The sequence below is a fragment of the Petromyzon marinus genome, unplaced genomic scaffold, assembly GCF_048934315.1.
Source record: "Petromyzon marinus isolate PM22_M1 ecotype Great Lakes invasive population unplaced genomic scaffold, UKy_Petmar_22M1.pri1.0 PM_G_Scaffold_19, whole genome shotgun sequence".
Classification (NCBI taxonomy): domain Eukaryota; kingdom Metazoa; phylum Chordata; class Hyperoartia; order Petromyzontiformes; family Petromyzontidae; genus Petromyzon; species Petromyzon marinus.
The window spans coordinates 2,129,158-2,151,955 of NW_027422750.1; the positions used below are offsets into that span (position 1 = coordinate 2,129,158).

Below are 22,798 nucleotides of genomic sequence, written 5' to 3' on the forward strand. Positions count from 1 at the left end.
CCCTGGGTTCAAGCCCTGGGTCTGGGTGTCTCTCTCTCAGTGGGTTCATAATGTCAGAGGCACTGAGACCCTGGGTTCAAGCCCTGGGTCTGGGTGTCTCTCTCAGTGGGTTCATAATGGCCGTATCAGAGACACTGACACCCTGGGTTCAAGCCCTGGGTCTGGGTGTCTCTCTCTCTCAGTGGGTTCATAATGTCAGAGGCACTGAGACCCTGGGTTCAAGCCCTGGGTCTGGGTGTCTCTCTCAGTGGGTTCATAATGGCCGTATCAGAGACACTGACACCCTGGGTTCAAGCCCTGGGTCTGGGTGTCTCTCTCTCTCAGTGGGTTCATAATGTCAGAGGCACTGAGACCCTGGGTTCAAGCCCTGGGTCTGGGTGTCTCTCTCACTCAGTGGGTTCATAATGGCCGTGTCAGAGACACTGACACCCTGGGTTCAAGCCCTGGGTCTGGGTGTCTCTCTCTCTCAGTGGGTTCATAATGGCCGTGTCAGAGACACTGACACCCTGGGTTCAAGCCCTGGGTCTGGGTGTCTCTCTCAGTGGGTTCATAATGGCCGTGTCAGAGACACTGACACTCTGGGTTCAAGCCCTGGGTCTGGGTGTCTCTCTCAGTGGGTTCATAATGGCCGTCTCAGAGACACTGACACCCTGGGTTCAAGCCCTGGGTCTGGGTGTCTCTCTCTCTCAGTGGGTTCATAATGGCCGTGTCAGAGACACTGAGACCCTGGGTTCAAGCCCTGGGTCTGGGTGTCTCTCAGTGGGTTCATAATGGCCGTGTCAGAGACACTGACACCCTGCATTCAAGCCCTGGGTCTGGGTGTCGTGGGTTCCATGCCGACCCTGATGCCCGCTGCTGCTGCTGCTGTATAGACTTTGTCTCTGTCCCTTTTGTCGCGTGGATTTTTTTCCGGGCCCTCTGGTTTTCCCCTCCACATTTGAGAAACGTGAGTTGTCGAGTATTTGTCAACTGCTCTAAAGGTCCACGTGATGATGACGACGACGATGATAATAAACCGAATTGCTAGAGCTATGATTTGTAACGGCCAGGTCAGGGCCTTCTGAAAGAGAGCTACGCCGCATCTCAATGAGGGCCTTACCCGGCAAAAATAAAACGTTCCGTTTATAGTTCAAGTCCCGTGCACAACATCACGCGTCCACCTGTATAGAGGAGGAGGAGTTCCAGCCCAGGTAAGTGAACTCGCCACCTTTATTATCGTCACCACCACCACCACCGCGATGTCTCCAGCAAACAACGAAACAGCTGCCATGCCCCCTTCAGTCTGGGGGCAGGCAGGCAGGGAGAGAGGGGACGTTGCCACGACAGACCACGTGACCCACAACCAACGCTGGGCCACGTGGCGACGTCAAACAGAACCGTGACGCGCAAAGCGCCCCCACCCACCCCACCCCCCCCCCCCCCCTGGGTGGGGGCAAGTCGAACGGACGATGATTCTCTGTCGACTCTCTCGGATCGTTCTGGAAGATGCATCGTGCACGCGCCCCAACAACGCACACAGCCTCACCACCACCACCACCCACCGGGCCATGGATAAAGTTGTGCGAGTCTGGTGAGTCTTTGGGTCTCTGTGTGGTGAGTCTATGGGTCTCTGTGTGATGAGTCTGTGGGTCTCTGTGTGGTGAGTCTTTGGGTCTCTGTGTGGTGAGTCTATGGGTCTCTGTGTGATGAGTCTGTGGGTCTCTGTGTGGTGAGTCTGTGGGTCTCTGTGTGGTGAGTCTATGGGTCTCTGTGTGGTGAGTCTGGGTGTCTATGTGTGGTGAGTCTATGAGTCTCTGTGTGGTGAGTCTTTGGGTCTGTGTGGTGAGTCTATGGGTCTCTGTGTAATGAGTCTGTGGGTCTCTGTGTGGTGAGTCTGTGGGTCTCTGTGTGGTGAGTCTGTGGGTCTCTGTGTGATGAGTCTGTGGGTCTCTGTGTGGTGAGTCTATGGGTCTCTGTGTGGTGAGTCTATGGGACAAACTCAGAAATATCCAGCGGCGGCAGGCATCGTCAGGGGTCGGGATGGAACCCACGACCTCCCGCGTGCCAGGCGAGGTGGTCGACATCTCCTAACCACCGCGCGGTGTGATTGGTGTGGCGACGACTTGGGGAGCGGCTTTCATCCGGCGGTGTCAACCGGGGGCGGGGACGAGGTCCTAAAGTTCCGATTTCTGCTCCATCGCGGCGGTGGCGGCGGCGGTGGCAGCGGTGGCAGCGGTGTCGGCGGTGGTGGCGGTGGCGACAGCGGCGGTGGCTACCTGCACTCGGCAGAGACAATATCAGGCTTGGGGACCAGGCCTGGGGCGTTCCCCCCTCGCTCGTTCGCCGGGGAACGAGAATATCACGCAGGGTGGGGAGAAAACACTCAGGAGGCACGGAACTCGAAACAACAGCCAGCAGCAGCAGCATCATCAGGCCCGATGATGATGTTGATGATGCCGGTTGTGGTTGTTGTAATTACCGGTGAGGTGTCACCAGGTACTTGAATTGTGAACGTTGTCGTGGGTTTACTCTACAACACACTACCGGTTAGTACTGAACAAGTATACTACACTGTACACTACACTGTACACTACACTGGACAGTACACTGCACTGTCCACTACACTATACACTACACTGTACACTACACTATAAACTCGTAACTAATTGGCACGTTTTGTTTACGTGACACTAAACCTGACTAATTGGCTGCGTCAGGTGGTGGCGGGTTTTACGACACAGCGTTTATATATTGACGCCACTTAACACAAAAACAAATTCGACTTTGAACACAATGGGAATATTGTGTTCATGTTGTAGCAGCAGGAGGAGGCGGAATCCACAAATGTACGGTCGGGGGTACGGGGGTCAGAACGTTACAACAGCAAACACGTCACGCAAACTCGTCACGCTGACATGTCACGCGCCGTCGGCACATGCCAGGTATAGCAAAGGTTAACAAATCAATAAAAATAAATATAGACAAATATTGTGTATCTTACCAGGTAAGCCCCCCGCTGTGCTACTACGTCACTTGTTTTGTAGAAGCTACACCGGCTACCACAAGTGACAGCTCAACTCAGTGGCTTATCGTCATCATCGTCATCATTATCGTCATCATCGTCATCATTATCGTCATCATCGTTATCGTCGTCATCATTATCGTCATCATCATCATCATCGTCATCATCGTTGTCATCGTCATCATCATCGTCATCATTATCATCGTCGTCATCATCATCGTCATCATCGTTGTCGGGTGGCAAATAAGGAGCAGCAGCCAAATGGCTCTGAACGCGTAGAGACACAGGAAGTGTCAGGGTCGGGATAGGACCCACGACCTCCTGCGTACCAGGCGAGGTAATAATAATAGGGTTTTTCCCCTTTTTGGTACTGGCAAAGGAGGTCTAATGATGTAGATGATCCAGGCGAGGTAGTTACCATTTCATAGCCACCGTGATGACGATGATGATGATGAGGGAGACACCGCAAACTCCAAATATACGGGTGTCAGGGGCGGGGAAGTAGCCCACGCCCTCCCGTGTACCAAGCGAGGCAGTCAACATCTACGTAGCCACCGCAACGCCACCGCCGCTCACCGGGACGCTTGCCGGCGTTCCGTCTGCCCTGCACGGCGCACACCAGCAAGGGGAACAGCACCAGCACCGCCAGCACCAGCACCGTCATGGCCACCGTCAAGCTGATGGGGTAGATAGTGCTGCTGCTGGCGTGGAGCGTCGCCTCGTCTCCCGTAGGCACTGTGGACGAGGGTGAGGAGGAGCGGGAGGTGGATGGGGTGGTGGTGATGGTGGTGGTGGCGGCGGTGGTGGTGGTGGCGGCGGTGGCGGCGGTGGTGGCGGCGGCGGTGGTGGTGGCGGCGGTGGTGGTGGCGGCGGTGGTGGTGGTGGCGGCGGTGGTGGTGGTGGCGGTGGTGGTGGCATTGGTGGTGGTGGCGGTGGTGGTGGTGGCATTGGTGGTGGTGGTGGCGGTGGTGGTGGTGGTGGCGGCGGTGGTGGTGGTGATGGCTACGGGATTGGGGACACGAGGAGATTCGGTGAGACGCGGGGAGATAACGGGGAGATACGGGTAGACATGGGTAGGCAGACACGGGGAAACAGAGAGACACAGTGAGACAGATACAGACAGAGAGACAGATACAGACAGAGAAACAGAGAGAGACTGACAGAGAGACACAGACAGAGTGGGATGCTGAGCAGTGTTGTTGGATGAGGTTAGTGAGGAGGAGGAGGTTTTGGTCTTAATCACTTCTCTGTGTATGTGTGTGTGTCTGTGTGTGTGTCTGTATGCTGGGCTGGCTGAGTCATGTAGCCCGCATGCCCAGCCACCGCATGCCGAAACAGCTTTTGTTCGGCCGTATCGAGGGGGCTAAACGGGCGCAGCATGGACTGGAGAAGAGATGGAGTGATGTGGTACAGGAGGACGTGGAGCTGAGTGGACTTGCCGATGACTGGTACCAGCGGTGTCAAGATCAGCCTCTGTGGAGGAGGCTCGTGAAGGACGCTACTGGGCAGTTGGAGGTAGTCGCCCTCGAACAACAACGGAGGGCGGAGGAGCGACGCTCACAACAACGAGCGGAGCGCCGGGTAGCTAAAGCACAGCAGGTTGGCACAGTAGGGGGCACAGGTGGTGCATTAGCCAGTCATCTCAGTCAGTCGACCCGTGGTACCTGGGTCTGCCCCGTGACCTGCCAGCGGGCGTTTGACACTCCACGTGGCCTCAAGGTGCACATGTCCTGGCACAAGCATCTTGGTGACGTCACCGCCACTTAGTGGCAAATGGCGGTTGTTGTTGTCTGTGTGTGGCTATCTGTCTGTGTGTCTGTGTGTGTCTGTGTGTCTATTCAACACCGCCTTGCCAGGCATGCTGAGGAGAGGCTTGCGGAGCCCCAATGTGGTTTCAGGAAAGGGCGGTCCTGCACAGATGCCATATTTTCTGTCCGTCTGCTACAGCAGAGGTGTAGGGAATTCCAACAAGACCTACATCTCTGCTTTATTGACCTAGTCAAGGCCTATGATACCATCAGTAGGCCTGGGCTCTGGGTTGTTCTTCGTGCTTTTGCAGTCCCTGACCCTCTGCTCACGATCATTAAGGACCTTCATGATGGTGAGCGGGCCCGGGTAAAACTACGTGGCCGGGAGTCGGAGCCATTCCCTGTCCACCTTGGGGTGTGACAGGGATGTCCTCTGGCTCCCACATTATTTAACATCTATTTCGACCACGCAGTTCGTGAAGCCTTCGATGGCCGTACCAGACCAGAGGAATTTCCATCTGGTACAGACGTAGCGCCATAGATGTGACGGCGGTGCATCGAACCGTCAGGGGAGGGGCTGCAGCGGCAGCCCAAGAGGGGAGGGGCTGCTGGGGGCTCAGGACCCCAGACAGCCCCACCCCTCGGTGGGCAGGAGGCACCAGAGGGGATCTCCCCAGCCGATCTGGAGCCAGGCGCAGCCGAAGAACGAAGACTGGCGGCAGCTTGATAGGACCCTGGACCCCCTCGCCCCGCCGTCCTTGTGCAAGGCGGTAGTTGGTGACGTCACGTCGCGCTCGCCCTCCGGCACGGACAGGGGACCGGGACGGTGACGTCATGTCCCCCTGGGATATTTAGGCTGGGACCCCGTGACGTGTTCCGAGGTCGTTGGCGGGGAGCCAGGAACGTGTGAAGTTGGGAGTTGGGACCCAGGGTAGGGGGAAATTAGCACCAGGCTAGAGTAGCCTGTGGGTGTGCTAGGGACCTCCCCAGTACCCTTCCCCTGGGGGAGCGATGGGACCCAGGGTAGGGGGAGATTAGCACCGGGCTAGGGTAGCCTGTGGGTGTGCTAGGGACCTCCCCAGTACCCTTCCCCTGGGGTGTGGAGTGTAGGCAGTGAGCGTGCAGTACACGGAGTCGTGGTGTGTGAAGAGAAGTCTTTAATAAAACAACTGGCGCAAGCCCCTACATGAAGATCTTCCTCCGAGTCGTCATTTACGCCTCAACACTTGTAAGGGCCGGGACGCCGTGCGGGCCGTTGGTGGGACTCTGGGCCAGTGGTGGGACTCTGGGTCAGTGGTGGGACTCTGGGCCGGTGGTGGTGGGACTCTGGGCCAGTGGTGGTGGGACTCTGGGCTGGTGGTGGGACTCTGGGCCAGTGGTGGGACTCTGGGCCAGTGGTGGGACTCTGGGCCAGTGGTGGTTAGACTCTTGGCCGGTGGTGGGACTCTGGGCCAGTGGTGGGACTCTGGGTCAGTGGTGGGACTCTGGGACTGTGGTGAGACTCTGGGCCAGTGGTGGGACTCTGGGCCAGTGGTGGGACTCTGGGCCAGTGGTGGGACTCTGGGCCAGTGGTGGGACTCTGGGTCAGTGGTGGGACTCCGGGACTGTGGTGAGACTCTGGGCCAGTGGTGGGACTCTGGGCCAGTGGTGGGACTCTGGGCCAGTGGTGGGACTCTGGGCCAGTGGTGGGACTCTGGGCCAGTGGTGGGACTCTGGGCCGGTGGTGGGACTCTGGGCCAGTGGTGGGACTCTGGGTCAGTGGTGGGACTCTGGGCCGGTGGTGGTGGGACTCTGGGCCAGTGGTGGTGGGACTCTGGGCCGGTGGTGGGACTCTGGGCCAGTGGTGGGACTCTGGGCCAGTGGTGGGACTCTGGGCCAGTGGTGGTTGGACTCTTCGCCGGTGGTGGAACTCTGGGCCAGTGGTGGGACTCTGGGCCAGTGGTGGGACTCTGGGCCAGTGGTGGGACTCTGGGCCGGTGGTGGGACTCTGGGCCAGTGGTGGGACTCTGGGCCAGTGGTGGGACTCTGGGCCGGTGGTGTGACTCTGGGACTCCCGGCCCCACGCCCTTGTAAGGGTGAGGTCCGAGGCAGCCAGAGTCTGGACCCGCACCTTGGCTGGGTGGGGTCAGGGGTCGCCTCCCTTAGGGTGGTCACCTTGGCTGGCTGGGGTCAGGGGTCGCCTCCCCTAGGGTGGTCACCTTGGCTGGGTGGGGTCAGGGTAGCCTCCCCTAGGGTGGTCACAGCGGAGGAGCCCACGGCGTAGGCAGTGTCACGGCACGCTAGGAGCAGGCCGTGTGCCTAGGCTGTAGCAGTGTATCAGAAGGACTGTGGGAGTGCTGTGTTGTAATAAAGGAGTTTCCTATCCGAAGTGTCTCCGGAACCCATTACACAGATAAAATGGGAGGCTGATCGATGCCCAGGTGGGGTTGAGGGATGGCTCTCTATTGCTCAACCACGTTGCGTATGCCGATGATCTGGTAATAGCTGCTCATTCAGAGGAGGAGTTGGAGGCGCTGCTGCTAAACCTGGAGCTTGCCACTGAGAGGTGGGGCCTTAACCATCAGTTCCACCAAAACTAAGCACCTGCCTGGGTATTTTGTACCATTGGACAATCCACTCCCACAACTCCCAATCGGTGATTGAGTTGTGGAGAGAGTGGAGAGTTTCCCATACCTGGGCAGTGTGCTCATGACTGGCTCCGGTTGGACAGCAAAGGTCTCACTCTGAATCAGTCGAGCGGCATTATCTATTCATCGGTTGCGTAACGCTGTGTGGAAGCTACCTGGTCTGTCACTCTGCACGAATCTTCAGGTCTTCTCGGCCACAGTCATTCCCTCCCTTCTCTACGCTTGCGAAAAGTGGACTCCCCTAATGGAACATCTTCGCCGGTTGGAAACATTTACGCTGGCCTGCCTACAATCCATCCTGGGTTTAACCAGGCTGGATTGTGTGAGCTCACAAATCCCAGAAAAATCTGGACAAAGTCCCATCGGTGAGCTCCTCCGGCAGGCAAGGCTGTGTTGGCTGGGTCATGTAGCCCGCATGCCCAGCCACCGCATGCCTAAACAGCTTTTGTTAGGCCGGATAGAGGGGGCTAAACGGGTGCGGCACTCGCCCACCCACTCACTCACCCTCCTACCCACTCAACCACTCATGCACCCACTCACTCAACCACTAACCCACCCACTCACCCACCGACTCACCCACCCACTCACTCACCCACCTACCCACTCAACCACTCACGCACCCACTCACTCAACCACTTACCCACCCACTCAGTCAACTACTCACCCACCCACTAACGCACCAACTCACTCAACTACTCACCCAATCACTCACCCACCCACTCACTCACCCACCCAATCACTCGCCCACCCAATCACTCACCCACCCACTCACTCAACCACTCACGCACCCACTCACTCAACCACTTACCCACCCACTCACCCACTGACCCACTCAACTACTCACCCAATCACTCACCCACCCACTCACCCACCCACTCACCCACCCACTCACTCACTTACTCGCCCACTCACTCAGCCACTCACCCACCCACCCACTCATCCACCCACTCACTCAGCCACTCACCCACCCACCCACCCACTCACCTACGGCGCTGTGCGGTGGAGGGACGGAGACACACGACGGTGGAGACCACTCCCCTGTCTTCCACCGTGGGTAGCGAGCTACGACTCTCACGCGGACGCAGTACTCATCCTTGCCGCCAGGCGGAGGCACCGGGTGGCGGTAGCGGCACCCAACAAAGCGCTCCTGGCAGTGGCAAGCAGAAGGCTTTAGTGTGCCTGGTTATGTGGATGACACATTGGTGGTCTGGGCACACAGCAAAGATACACTGAACGCATTTCTAAATCGTCTCACCATGAAGCTGACAGAGGCTGACAGAACTCCAACATTTCTTTACCCAAACAACCAAAGAGTTGGCATTTCTGGACATTCGGCTCAGACGGGGTAGAAGTGACACAATAACACTCAGTATTTACCAAAATAAAACTCGTACTGACGCCTATCTGAATGCAGAGTCACAACCTTCACCCCGCAACAGAAATCTGCTCTTGTCAAGTCGCTCATTCATCGAGCTAAGAAAGTGTCAGATGGTGACAGTCTGAGAAGTGAAATTGAACATGTTAAAGAAGCGCTGCAAATGAACGGTTACGATGATGCACAAATAAAGAGGGCATTGAATACCAAAACCACATCAAATAACAAGAGCATTGAAACCGCCCAAGTAATTAAAACGATCAAAATACCGTACATTGCGGGAGTAGCTGATGAACCCGCCACATGTTTGGGAAAACAAAACATCCGAGTCAGATTTGGCACGGTACATAAAATACAGAATTTAATATCTGCTACAAAACATGTATTACCGAAGCTATCAACAGAAGGTGTGGTACAGGATTAACTGCACGTGTGGTAAATGTTATGTTGGGCAAACAGGACGAATGATCAGCACGAGACTAAAAGAACACCAGAGAAACATTAAATTCTCCCAAACACAACTGTCAGCAGTAGCAGAACACGCGTGCCAACAATGACACACTCCATTGATGTTGAAGTTTTGTGCAAAACTAGCTCCTACTGGCCAAGACTAATTAGAGAATCTATCGAAATTGAAAGAAATCGAAATAATTCTAGATTTAAAGCTTTCGTGACTGCTAGGATCCATACTCTCGTCCTTTCACCTGATGAAGGCCGCTTGTGTTGTGGCCGAAACGTTGTGATTTTTTGTTATTTTATTTTCACCTACGTGACTTTACCCAATAGAACCAAATCGAAATAACTTTAACCGTTCGGATAGCTACCGCCTTAGTGCTGCGTGTAAGCGAATCATCAAATAATACATTAGTTAAATGCATGCCTACAAAGGGCGGCGTACTTCAGCAGGGATTATTGTTGGTAGGGCTATTTTATTCAACACAATAGACAGGAAAGACAAGTGCAAAGGGCTTGCATAATGCACATGCCTCATGTGCCTTGCCTCAGTAATCACTCCACCCCCCCCCCACCCATGATTGTGCAAGAGCGCAGAAGGGTGGTCACCACATCTAGGCCTCTATATAAGGAACGAAACAGGAAGACTTCACAAATCTGTCTGTCGCCTGATGAAGCTTGTTGTAATTACCGGCGAAACGTCACGGTACTCAGACTGTAAATGTTGTGGCTTGGCTCTCCAACACACAACTGGTGTGCTGTACTAGTACACTACACTATACACTACACACTAGTGTTGCACTAGTGACGAATTGGCACGTTCTGTTTACGTGACAACCCTTACTAGTTGGCTGTGTCGGGTGGTGGCGGGTTTTAACGACACAACATTTATATATTTACGCGACCTAACCCAAAAACCTCTTATGGATATTGGTCGCGTACGCCAACTACGTGTTAACCTGAGCATCATCATCATCATCAGTAGTACTAGTAGCATCACCACTCACCCACTCAACCACCCACTCACCCACTCAACCACTCACCCACTCACCCACCCACCCGCTCACCCACCCACTCACTCACCACTCACTCACCCACCCACCCACCCGCTCACTCAGCAGCTCAATCACCCACTCACCCACCCACCCACTCACTCACCTACCCACCCACTCACCTACCAACCCACCCACTCTCACCATGCTCGTCACGCCCCTCCGTGTGGAGACCTCTGCCTGCAGGTGGTACAGCACGTCACACTGCGCCATCCTCCTCCTCCACCCACTCCTCATGGAGACCCCCACGGAGAGCTCCCACGCCTTCGGCTCTCCCTCGTCGTCATCGTCGTCATAGTACCCATCGTCGTCGCCATCGCCGTCAGCCCCATCACCGTCGGCGCCAACACCCTCATCATCATCATCGTAGTCGTCATCGTCGTAGCCATCGTCGTCATCTTTGTAGACCTCATCCTCACCCTCACTACCACACTCCTCCTTCTCCTCACCACCATCACCACCCTCCTCCTCCTCCACCGTCGCGTTCTTGTGGAGCATCATGGTGACCGTAGGAGCGCTGAGCACAGCTGAGACACGGGGGGGGGGGAGATGACGTCTCACTCACACAGAGACACTCAGAGACACACAGAGACACTCAGAGACATTCAGAGACACTCACACAGAGACACACAGAGACACACACAGAGACACACAGAGACACTCAGAGACACTCACACAGAGACACTCACACAGAGACACTCACACAGAGACACTCAGAGACACACAGAGACACACAGAGAGACACTCACACAGAGACACTCAGAGACACTCACAGAGACACTCACACAGAGACACTCAGAGACACACAGAGACACACAGAGACACTCACACAGAGACACTCAGAGACACACAGAGACACACAGAGAGACACTCACACAGAGACACTCAGAGACACTCACAGAGACACTCACACAGAGACACTCAGAGACACACAGAGACACACACAGACAGAGACACACACACACAGAGACACTCACACAGAGACACTGACACACAGAGACACACACAGACACACATACACAAAGGCAAACACACACAGAGACATAGACACACACACAGAGACACAGAGACACTCACATACAGACACTCTACACACAGACATATACACACACAGAGACAGAGACACACAGACACACACACAGACACACACACACAGACACACACACACACAGACACACATACACACAGACAGAGACACACAGAGACACTCACACAGAGACACTCACACAGAGACACACACACACATAGAGACACATAAAGAGACACTCACACACAGAGACACTCACAGACACACAGAGACACACAGAGACACACTCACACAGAGACACTCACACACAGACACATACACACAGAGACACACACAGAGAGACACACAAAGAGACACTCACACATAGAGACACACAGACACACAGAGACACACACAGACATACACACAAAGAGACTCTCCCACAGAGACAATACACAGAGACATTCACACACAGAGACACTCACACAGAGACACGCACAGAGACACTCACACAGAGACACTCACACACAGAGACACACTCACACAGAGACACTCACACACAGACACATACACACAGGCAGACACACACAGAGACATAGACACACACACAGAGACACAGAGACACTCACATACAGACACTCTACACACAGACATACACACACAGAGACACTCGCACAGAGAGACTCATACACACAGACATACAGAGACAGACACACAGACAAATACACAGACATACACACAGACAGAGACAGACACACAGACACACACAAACACACAGACACACACACACAGACACACACACACACACATAGACAAAGCCACTGACTTGTCTTCAAGGGTAAGACCTCAACCACGACCCAGGGCAAGGAGATTGGTGAGGCCACCGGTGATGACGATGAAACGGTGGCTCTGACGCGCAGGTGATAGCGGTCACCGGGATGCCGCAGAGCTGAGGAGACATCGCACCGAGTCTCTGTTGTGGCAGCGCAGACGGTCCGCCAGTGGGCTCGTCCATAGCTGCACAGACAGAGACACGGGGAGGAGGTAGTGAGGAGTGGGTGAGTGAGTGGGTGGGTGAGTGAGTGAGAGAGTGGGCGAGTGAGAGAGTGGGTGAGTAAGTGGATGCGTGAGTGGGTGAGTGGGCGAGTGAGTCAGTGAGTGAGTGGGTGGATGAGTGAGTGAGTTGGTGAGTGGCTGGGTGAGTGAGTGAGTCAGTGAGTGAGTGGGTGAGTGAGTAGGTGGGTGAGTGAGTGGGTGAGTCAGTGAGTGAGTGGGTGGTTGAGTGTGTGAGTGAGTGAGTGGGTGGTTGAGTGTGTGAGTGAGTGAGTGGGTGAGTGACTGAGTGAGTGGGTGAGTGGGTGAGTGAGTGGGTGAGTGAGTGAGCGAGCATCTCACCGTTTGCTCTCCACTCTGTAGGTGACGCTGCTGGTGGCGGGGTTCACGTTAGCTGGTTCCCAGCGGAGTTGTGTCAGCAGGTCTCGAGACTCCACGCGCACATTCAGTGGGGAAGCCGGGGCTGGGGAGATGGGCAAACGGCACTCAGTGTGCGCTAACCACTGCACCACCGCTCCCCACACTCACACACAGTGCGCTAACCACTGCACCACCGCTCCCCATACACTCACAGTGCGCTAACCACTGCACCACCGCTCCCCACACTCACATACAGTGCGCTAACCACTGCACCACCGCTCCCCACACAAACACAGTGCGCTAACCACTGCACCACCGCTCCCCACACTCACACACAGTGCGCTAACCACTGCACCACCGCTCCCCACACAAACACAGTGTGCTAACCACTGCACCACCGCTCCCCACACTCACACACAGTGCGCTAACCACTGTACCACCGCTCCCCACACTCACTCACACAGTGCGCTAACCACTGCACCACCGCTCCCCACACTCACTCACACAGTGCGATAACCACTGCACCACCGCTCCCCACGTCCACCACAACCTGGCACCCGATGTATCGACCGGCCCGGCTCACCGTGGCTGCTGCACCACGTGACGAGGTGGAGGAGGAGCAGGAGGAAGAGGAAGAGTAGGCCAAGTCTAGAGACGAGTTGACGCATCGCCATGGAGCGATATTTAGTCACGTGCAGAGAAATTCGATTCCCGGTTCGATTAACTATACTCGCATCGATTCTTAATGGGATAACATTAGGAATCGATTATTGTAGAGTAATGGATGTATAGAGTCGATTTTTATTGGGATAACATGGGAATCGATATACAGTTGATTAAGCTAATTAAATCGATTTCCGTTCGGATAACATGAGAATTAAGTGGTCGAAAATGAATCTTAATGAATCGATTCCTACTTGTATTACATGAGAATTGAACATGATCGACTATCGTGTGTGGGTGTGATGCTCACCTGTATGTGTACGTGTGTGTGTGTGTACCTGTGTGTGTGTACCTGTGTGTGTGTGCCTGTGTGTACCTGTGTGTGTACCTGTGTGTGTGTCTACCTGTGTGTGGGCCTGTGTGTGTGTGTACCTGTGTGTGTACCTGTGTGTGTGTACCTGTGTGTGTACCTGTGTGTGTACCTGTGTATGTGTGTACCTGTGTGTGTGTGTACCTGTGTGTGTGTACCTGTGTGTGTACCTGTGTGTGTGTACCTGTGTGTGTGTACCTGTGTGTGTACACTATGTGTGTGTGTGTTGTGGGGGCTACCGTCCCCCGCTTTACCCACCGACTCCCCCGTTTCACTCACACCGCTACCCCCCCGGCTGCTGTCAGGTCCAGACTACCGACCCCTAATGCCTCGCCCCCCTGTACCTCTGCCTGGGATGTCGACCGCGTTTGCGTAGCTTAATTAGCGGCTCGTATGCTTTGCGCTCGCGATGCGCTACCCTGTTCAACGGCGGCGTGTCGCGGTGAGCGCGCTCGCAAAGTAAAACCCCGTCCTGCACGGGAATAAACAGGCACGGCGCGCCCCCGTGGGATTCCCTCCCACCCACGCTCCACGCGCTTAAGCCAAAACAAACACGCCGCGATTACTTTGCTCCGATTTAACGGGCTGTTTACACAGCTGCGTATTCGCACACGCCAGGCGCTTAATTCGCTATTAGACAATTGCGCGAGTGCGCGCCCGCCACCCCGTCACACAGGCGCGCAAGCGTAAAGCGCTACTGTAGGCTATTGCGCAGGTACACGAGCGCTGGGCACCGCCGAAGATATTCGTGTAGGTACGCGCGCGCTGAACAATACTGTAAACGATCGTACAGGTACGGACACTAAGCACGTTCTACTCCCTTATTCGCTGCAAACAGCCGCGTATGCGCGCGAACACACAACACTCTGTACACACTCGTACCGATATGCGAACACCAAACACTTCGTCTCCCTCCTCGCACTCACAGTGACCACGAAACAGCTTTATCCTATTAGTGGTTTTATTCCCCGCGAGTATCGAACTAGACTGTGTGTGTCAGTACGGACCAGCAGGACCGGTCTAACCTATTTCGCTACTCCCTGATACTTAATGGACCTGTCTGCCCTCTATTTTCTCTCCGAATTTCGTCCCTTTGTCTTACCTCTCTCCCTCGTACTTACGGTCCGACCTCGCAGCGATGGAGGTCGCGGATAGATGATGCTGTAAACAGAATCTGGCTGTTCTCTGCCCCGTCTCACGGACGTGCGAGTAACAGTCAGGTGACGGCTCCCCGATCCCTCCCTCCTGTTGATCTCCAGTCAAATAAAAATGGCCCCGTGCCTCCCCAAAGCGTCCCTTTTTATGCTCCTTTCAAAGCCCTCGCACCGTCCATCCGCGGTGCATCGCGGGTCAGGCCGTTAATCCGCGGTGCATCATGGGTAGGGCCATTATTCCGCGGTGCATCATGGGTAGGGCCGTTAATCCGCGGTGCATCATGGGTAGAGACGCTAGCCCGCGGTGCACCATGGGTAGAGACGCTTAACCCACGCTGCCCCGCTCCCCACCTGTCTGCTGGTCCGTGTGTGTCTTGGGCATCTCCTCACTGCAGTTCTCAGTGGGTTCGCCGTGGTCATTTAATTCTAAGTTAAGCCACGGCGCCAAGTGCCATTTGGCCTGGGGGGGGGGGGTGCCTGCCAATTCCCTGACCCTGAGAAACCGTGGAGCACCCCCACGAGGGGGCCTCTCGGGTAAAAACTCAGGGCAGGTGCCCCCCTCCCCTCCCCATGAGGCCCTACTTGAGTGTGTGTGTGTTTAGGTGGGGGGGGGGGGAGGGTGGCAGGGGAAGTGCTGTGATGGGAGCCGGGTGGCTTCTCGTCGCAGCAGCACAGCGACGGGCCCGGTTTCGACGGAGCGGCTTCGCTGTTGTGGCACCACATAGCCCCCCGAGGTGCCAGTCCCCGTCCCGGGTTGACTGGAGCACCTCGCCTGGGTTGCTCCCACGAGGTAGCGCCGCGGGGTCCGCGGGACTCGTCCAGTCCTCGTGGCCGGCCTCGGGGGTGGTGGCTCCGTCTCCCGGAGTTCGGGCGGCGGTCTCCTCCTCCGCTCCAGCGGTTTTCCTTGGTCCTTGGCACCTGCGGGCTGGGAGACAAACTCGGGGGCGGTAGGGTTTAGGGGCCGTCGTCCCCGTCCTCCCTGGCCCGGGTCAGGACCCCCCGGGGCCCGGGGCTCCGTGGGGCCCATATACCGTGCGAGGCCCCCGGGTATGGGGGGTGTGGGGACCCAGGGGTTTCGGGGTACTCGAGCGGCGGGGTTCTCCTTCGCTGGGGACGCCCTCCATGGTTTTAGTTGCCGGACGTTGACCACCATCTCCCGGCCTCTCTCCCCCCCCTGAATCAGTACCGTCCAGGGGGAGATCTGTCGTCCCACGGTCCAGGGTCCCCGCCAGTAGGTGGTTAGCTTCCCCGCCTGCCCGGCCCCGACGCGAGGGGTGTGCAGCCATACCTTAGAGCCCGCCGAGTAGAAAGGGGGCTCCATTCGGGGTCGGGTCCCCTGCTCCTGCCTCTGGTGTGCGGCCTCGCCTTGCGGGTAGGCCCGGCCCCTCGCTCCTCGTAGGGTCTCCATCAGATGCTCCACGGGGCGGCTCCCTTCCTCCCATTGCGGTGGAGGGACACCGAACAGCAGATCTGTGGGTAGGCGAGACTGACGACCAAACATCATTAGGAACGGGGTCTGTCCCGTAGATGTGTGTACCGTGGTGGTGTAGGCGAACAGAGCATAGGGGAGGTGTTCGTCCCAGTCCCGTTGATTCGCGGCCGCCATGCGTTTAAGCTTCCTGGCTAGAGTCTGGTTCATCCTCTCTACCATCACATTTGCATGGGGGTGGTACGCCGTAGTTCGGTCCTTCTGGATCCCGAACTCCCGGCACAGCGCCTGGAATAGCTCTGCCTCGAACTCACTACCCTGGTCGGTAATGACTCGTTCGGGGATCCCGTGCTTCAGTACGCAGTGTTCCACGAACGCTCGGGCCACTACGAGGTCTGTCTCATCGGGGATGGCCACCGCTATGGGATAGCGTGTGAAGTACTCCACCGCTACGAGAATATATCGGTTGCCCCGGTGGGATCGCGGGAATGGCCCTTGCAGGTCAATCCCAACCAGTTGATTCGTTCGACTGATGCGGAACGATCTCAGGGGTACCTGGTATCGCGCTGGTTTCGGCCCGCATTGCTGGCACGCGCGGCAGCCCTGTACCCAGGCGGCCACGTCTTGTGCTAACTTGGGCCAGAGATACTGGCGACGCAGGGTTTCACGAGTGCGCCGTTCCCCGTCATGGCCCCCGAGCGGGTGGTCGTGCACCAGTCTTAGCAGCTGGGGTCGCACCTGGGCGGAAACACAGTTGCACCCCGGCTGGCCGGCCTCGGTTAACTCCCGTACCACCCCGTTCTGCACACACAACCGGGCATACAAACCGCTCCAGGGCCCTGGTAGGGTGCTCTTCTCCTCCCGCAGGGCCGCTTCCACCGCCGCCAGATCCGGATCCGGCTGCTGGGTCTGCCTCAGCTGCTCGTCGTTCAGGCTCGGGAAGGCGCAGCCGACGTCCTCCTGGATCCGTCCGATCGGGGCGGATAGGTCCGCTGGGTCCTGAGTCGTGGGCCCTGCGCTTGCCGGGCGGTCGACTGGGTCCGCGCCTCCACCTGTGGGGGTCTGTGGCGCATACCGCACTCTCTCTCGCCGGGGGGGGGTTAGGCTCAGCGGGTTCCCGGGGGTCCGTTGCCTGTCGGCAACGTCCCCCCGTGAAGCACGGGCAGGCCTCCTCCGCCCTCGTCTCGGCACACACCGCGGGTCGCCGTGATAAGGCGTCCGCGTTTGCATGCGTCCGTCCCGCCCGGTACTCGATTTGCAGGTTGTACTCCTGCAGCTGCGCCAGCCATCGGGCCATCTGCCCCCGCGGTTCCTTGAAGGTGAGGAGGAACTGCAGAGCATAATGGTCCGTGTGCACCCGACATTTCCTGCCGTACAAATACGGCCGAAACTGTTTACACGCGAAGATCACAGCGTACAATTCCTGACGGGTCACACAGTAGTTCAGCTCGGCCCCGCTCAGGGTCTGGCTGGCGTACGCAATAACCCATTCCATCCCTTCGTGCACCTGCGACAACACCGCACCCAGCCCGCTGCTGCAGGTGTCAGTGTCCAAAATAAAGTCGGTGGTAAAATCGGGGAAAGCCAGGGTGGGGGTGTGGGTGAGGTGGTCTTTGAGGGTGGTGAAGGCCGTCTGGCAGGCCTCCGTCCACTGATAGGGGTTCTTAGGGGAAGTGAGTTGGGTGAGGGGGCGTGCAATCTCGCTGAATCCCTTTACAAATCGACGATAATAGGTGGCGAGCCCCAAAAATGATCTTATCTCTGTCAGGTTCCTTGGCTGTGGCCAATCCACTACGGCGCGTACCTTGTCCGGATCGGTGCGCACCCCTGCCTCGCTGACGCGATGTCCGAGGTACCCCACCTCGTGCTGTGCGATGTAGCACTTACGGGGCTTGAGCTTGAGATGAGCCGCTCGCAGTCGCTGGAACACCTCCCGTAACCTGGACCAGTGCTCAGACAGAGATCTACTGAAAACGATCACATCATCCAGGTAAATCAGGCATTGTTCCCACTGCAAGCCCCGCATCACCAACTCCATCAGCTACTGGAACATCGCGGGCGCGTTGGTGAGCCCGAACAGGAGTACTCGAAACTCGAATAGTCCCATCGGGGTGGTGAATGCGGTTTTCGGCCGATCCTCCTCCGTCATCTCCACCTGCCAGTACCCGGACGCGAGATCGAGGGTGGAAAAATACCGCGCTCCGGCGAGGCTGTCAAAGGTGTCGTCGATGCGTGGTATGGGAAAGGCGTCGCCGAGGGTGACTGCGTTTAATTTGCGGTAATCGACGCAAAACCGGGTTGACCCGTCCTTTTTCATTACTAGTACCACCGGGGCAGACCAGGGGCTCGCCGAGGGCTGAATTATGTTATCGCGGAGCATGTCCCCGACCGCCTCTTTGATCTGGGTGCGTTCGGGTGCGCCCACGCGGTACGCGGGGAGTTTTATGGGTCGGGCGGCACCGGTGTCGATTTGGTGCTTAACGAGATCTGTGCGACCCACGTCCGAATCGTGTTCGCTGAACACGTCGGCGTACTCCCGCAGTAACCCGCGTAGCTGATCGGCCTCTCCCTTAGGTAAATCTGCCCAAGGTACGTGTAACGCGTCAAGCAGGGGAACGACCTCGGCGTGGGGAGTCGGGCCGACTCGCCAGGCCAGGTCCTGGTGGTCTTCGGGGCGACCGGGGTCCTCCGCCCAGAGTGCGAATACCGAGTCGCTGGAGTGGCGCGCGTGTAGGGGGTGCACGGTGGCTACTGTGGTGCGCCATCGCAGTATTGCCGGGGTGCCGTGGGGGTTAAACACACGCAATCGGCCCCCATCGGCGTTTACCAACGTGGCTGATCCCACAACCCCATATCGTTTTGCCAACTCCGGGTGAGGAGTTAGCATTACCTCCCCCGATGGTCGGTGCGCGGGGTCGGTGGAGGGTGTCGCCACAGGCACCAGCATCTCGGCGAGCGGCCCGATGGTGACGGCCGTCGTCAGGGTAGCGGCCACGGGTGTGAAGCGGGGGCGATTCAGCTCCCGTCCCAGGCATGGAATCTGTTCCCTGCTGCCTTCCACGGTGGCGCATCGCTGGCGGGGCTGCACGTTGAGCCCCAGCTTTTCCAGGAGGTCGGTACCTGCGATACACTTGTGCCACAGCACACTCGAGACGTAGAACTCCTGGGTGCACACCTGGTGGCCTATGCGGACCTCCAGGGTGGCCCTCCCCAGGAGCCCCAATTCCCGGCTCCGCTCGCCGTGTGCAGTGTGCGGTCCGGGGCCTGCAGGTGGCTCACGTCGACCCCGATCGCGCTGCAGTGTGCCGCGCTCACAAGCGAGGCCACCACCCCCGTGTCCAGCAGGATCCGGGTACACATTCCGTTGACCTGCCCTTCCACCAGCGACGTGGCCCCCGTGATTCCTGCCACCAGCTCCCGTAGCCAGTCGCCAGGAGTCACCGCGTCCACGGGCGTTGTCGCTGGAACCTGTGTGAAGATCACTCGCTCGCCATTATTCCCATTGTCGTCGATATGTGTTGGGACCGCGTCGATTGCACCCCTAGGTGGTCCATTCTCTAGGGGGGCGTTGGCGTTTAACCCTTCGGCATATCTAGCGCGGGCGATCTGAGGGCAGTCTCTCACGAGATGCCCCTGACGGCCGCACATATAACATGCCCGGGGGGGGGGGGGGGGGGGTGGTGGCTCCGTAGTGGGCACCCTGCCCGCTCCCTCTACCCCCAGTGCGCCGCTGCCCAGACTCTGCTTCTAGTCGGGATACCCTCCCAGCTAGCCCCCCCACCGTGGAGCGCAGCTCCCCCATCTCGAACTGGATGGTCTCGACGGAGGCCTGCAGCTTGGTCTCAACGGAGGACTGCAGCTTGGTCATATCTCGGCCCATTTTGTGCTCCATCCTCCCGATGCTGGCCTGTATATCCCATCCGGGTACTGTCACCCGGGGTCTCGGGGGCTCCCTTGCCCATCCCCTTGTCGCGATGGCGAGCTCCTCCTCCTCCTCGTCGGAGAGTAAGCTCGCCATGGCGCACTCCCGTCCCCGCCCTCGGGGCTGCGTGCGCTCACCGGAGAGCTTCTCACATTTACGCGCGCGCTCGACAAGGGTGTCGAAGGGGAGGCGCGCCCCGTCTACATTTGGTTTCCACCACGGGGTACGCACCAAATATCGCTGTACCTTCCCGGCGGCGAGGTCATCAATTATTTTCGCCTCATACTCCGGGTGCGCGATCTGGGTTAGTGCGCGCACGTCCTCGGCATAATCTCGCAAATCCTCACCGGGTTGGCGGCGGCGCACCTCTAAGGCCGCCTGCGCCTCCTCCTCATCATGCGTGCCGAAGCGTAGTTCAAGCCGGCGCATTAATTCCCCCCACTGGGTTTGTGCGCTTGCGGGCAAAGCCTCTACAAAGTCGGCTGCCCGCCCATCCAAGTGCATCTCCAGCTGCTGCAACGCCTCCGCGTCCGTCCAGCCATTAAAATTCTTCGCACCTCTGATGCTGCGGGCAAACAATTTCCATGACGGAATCCCCTTGCCCGTGAACGTGCATTTTATCTTAGCCTGGGGTGGGGCGCCTCTCTCCCTTGGAGGTGCGGGGGATCGTACCACCTCTGACACCATTATGTGGGGGCTACCGTCCCCCGCCATCACTGAATTGTCGGGGCCGTTGCCCACCGACTCCCCCATTCCATTCATACCGCTACCTCCCCGGCTGCTCTGTCAGGTCCAGACTACCGACCCCTAATGCCTCGCCCCCCTGTACCTCTGCCTGGGATGTCGACCGCGTTTGCGTAGCTTAATTAGCGGTTCGTACGCTTTGCGCTTGCGATGCGCTACCCTGTTCAACGGCGGCGTGTCGCGGTGAGCCCGTTCGCAAAGTAAAACCCCGTCCTGCACGGGAATAAACAGGCGCGGCGCGCCCCCGTGGGATTCCCTTCCACCCACGCTCCACGCGCTTAAGCAAAAACAACCACGCCGTGATTACTTGCTCCGATTTAACGGGCTGTTTACACAGCTGCGTATTCGCGCACGCCAGGCGCTTAATTCGCTATTAGACAATAGCGCGAGTGCGCGCCCGCCACCCCGCCACCCCGTCACACAGGCGCGCGAGCGCAAAGCTCTACTGTAGGCTATTGCGCAGGTACGCAAGCGCTGGGCACCACCGAAGATATTCGTGTAGGTACGCGCGCGCTGAACAATACTGTAAACGATCGTACAGGTACCGGCACTAAGCACGTTCTACTCCCTTATTCGCTGCAAACAGCCGCGTATGCGCGCGAACACAAAACACTCTGTACACACTCATACCGGTATGCGAACACCAAACACTCCGTCTCCCTCCTCGCACTCACAGTGACCACGACACAGCTTTATCCTATTAGTGGTTTTATTCCCCACGAGTATCGAACTAGACTGTGTGTGTCAGTACGGACCAGCAGGACAGGTCTAACCTATCTCGCTACTGCCTGATACTTAATGGACCTGTCTGCCCTCTATTTTCTCTCCGAATTTCGTCCCTTTGTCTTACCTCTCTCCCTCGTACTTACGGTCCGACCTCGCAGCGATGGAGGTCGCGGATAGATGATGCTGTAAACAGAATCTGGCTGTTCTCTGCCCCGTCTCACGGACGTGCGAGTAACAGTCAGGTGACGGCTCCCCGATCCCTCCCTCCTGTTGATCTCCAGTCAAATAAAAAAATGGCCCCTTGCTTGCCCAAAGCGTCCCTTTTTATGCTCCTTTCAAAGCCCCCGCACCGCCCATCCGCGGTGCATCACGGGTCAGGCCATTAATCCGCGGTGCATCATGGGTAGGGCCGTTAATCCGTGGTGCATCATGGGTAGGGCCGTTAATCCGTGGTGCATCATGGGTAGGGGCGTTAATCCGCGGTGCATCACGGGTCAGGCCGTTAATCCGTGGTGCATCATGGGTAGGGCCGTTAATCCGTGGTGCATCATGGGTAGGGGCGTTAATCCGCGGTGCATCACGGGTCAGGCCGTTAATCCGCGGTGCATCATGGGTAGGGCTGTTAATCCGTGGTGCATCATGGGTAGGGCCGTTAATCCGCGGTGCATAATGGGTAGAGATGCTAGCCCGCGGTGCACCATGGGTAGAGACGCTTAACCCATGCTGCCCCGCTCCCCACCTGTCTGCTGGTCCGTGTGTGTCTTGGGCATCTCCTCACTGCGGTTCTCAGTGGGTTCGCCATGGTCATTTAATTCTAAGTTAAGCCACGGCGCCGCAGTGCCATTTGGCCTGGGGGGGGGGGGGGGGTGCCTGCCAATTCCCTGACCCTGAGAAACCGTGGAGCACCCCCACGAGGGGGCCTCTCGGGTAAAAACTCAGGGCAGGTGCCCCCCTCCCCTCCCCATGAGGCCCTACTTGAGTGTGTGTGCCTGTAGGTGGGGGGGGGGGGGGGGGTGGCGGGGGAAGTGCTGTGATGGGAGCCGGGTGGCTTCTCGGTCGCAGCAGCACAGCGACGGCCCCGGTTTCGACGGAGCGGCTTCGCTGTTGTGGCACTA

The 22,798-nt window shown here is 57.6% G+C and overlaps 1 protein-coding gene across 2 annotated transcripts; it reads right to left on the reverse strand.

The window, feature by feature from the left end:
- Positions 1-1,191: 1,191 nt before the first annotated feature.
- LOC142912109 (uncharacterized) lies at positions 1,192-13,410 on the reverse strand. 2 transcript variants are annotated; one of them, XM_076060425.1, is made up of 7 exons: positions 13,259-13,410; positions 12,658-12,778; positions 12,089-12,279; positions 10,401-10,783; positions 8,361-8,523; positions 3,578-4,003; positions 1,192-2,255 (listed from the first exon to the last, which is right to left on the reverse strand). In XM_076060425.1, the coding sequence occupies exons 1-7, from the start codon at positions 13,347-13,349 to the stop codon at positions 2,008-2,010; spliced, it is 1,623 nt and encodes a 540-aa protein (XP_075916540.1). In that variant the 5' UTR covers positions 13,350-13,410; the 3' UTR covers positions 1,192-2,007. The 2 variants fall into 2 exon arrangements, with proteins under 2 accessions (XP_075916540.1, XP_075916541.1); XM_076060426.1 differs by having other exon boundaries at positions 3,578-3,736; positions 13,259-13,407.
- Between the last annotated feature and the right edge of the window lie 9,388 nt (positions 13,411-22,798).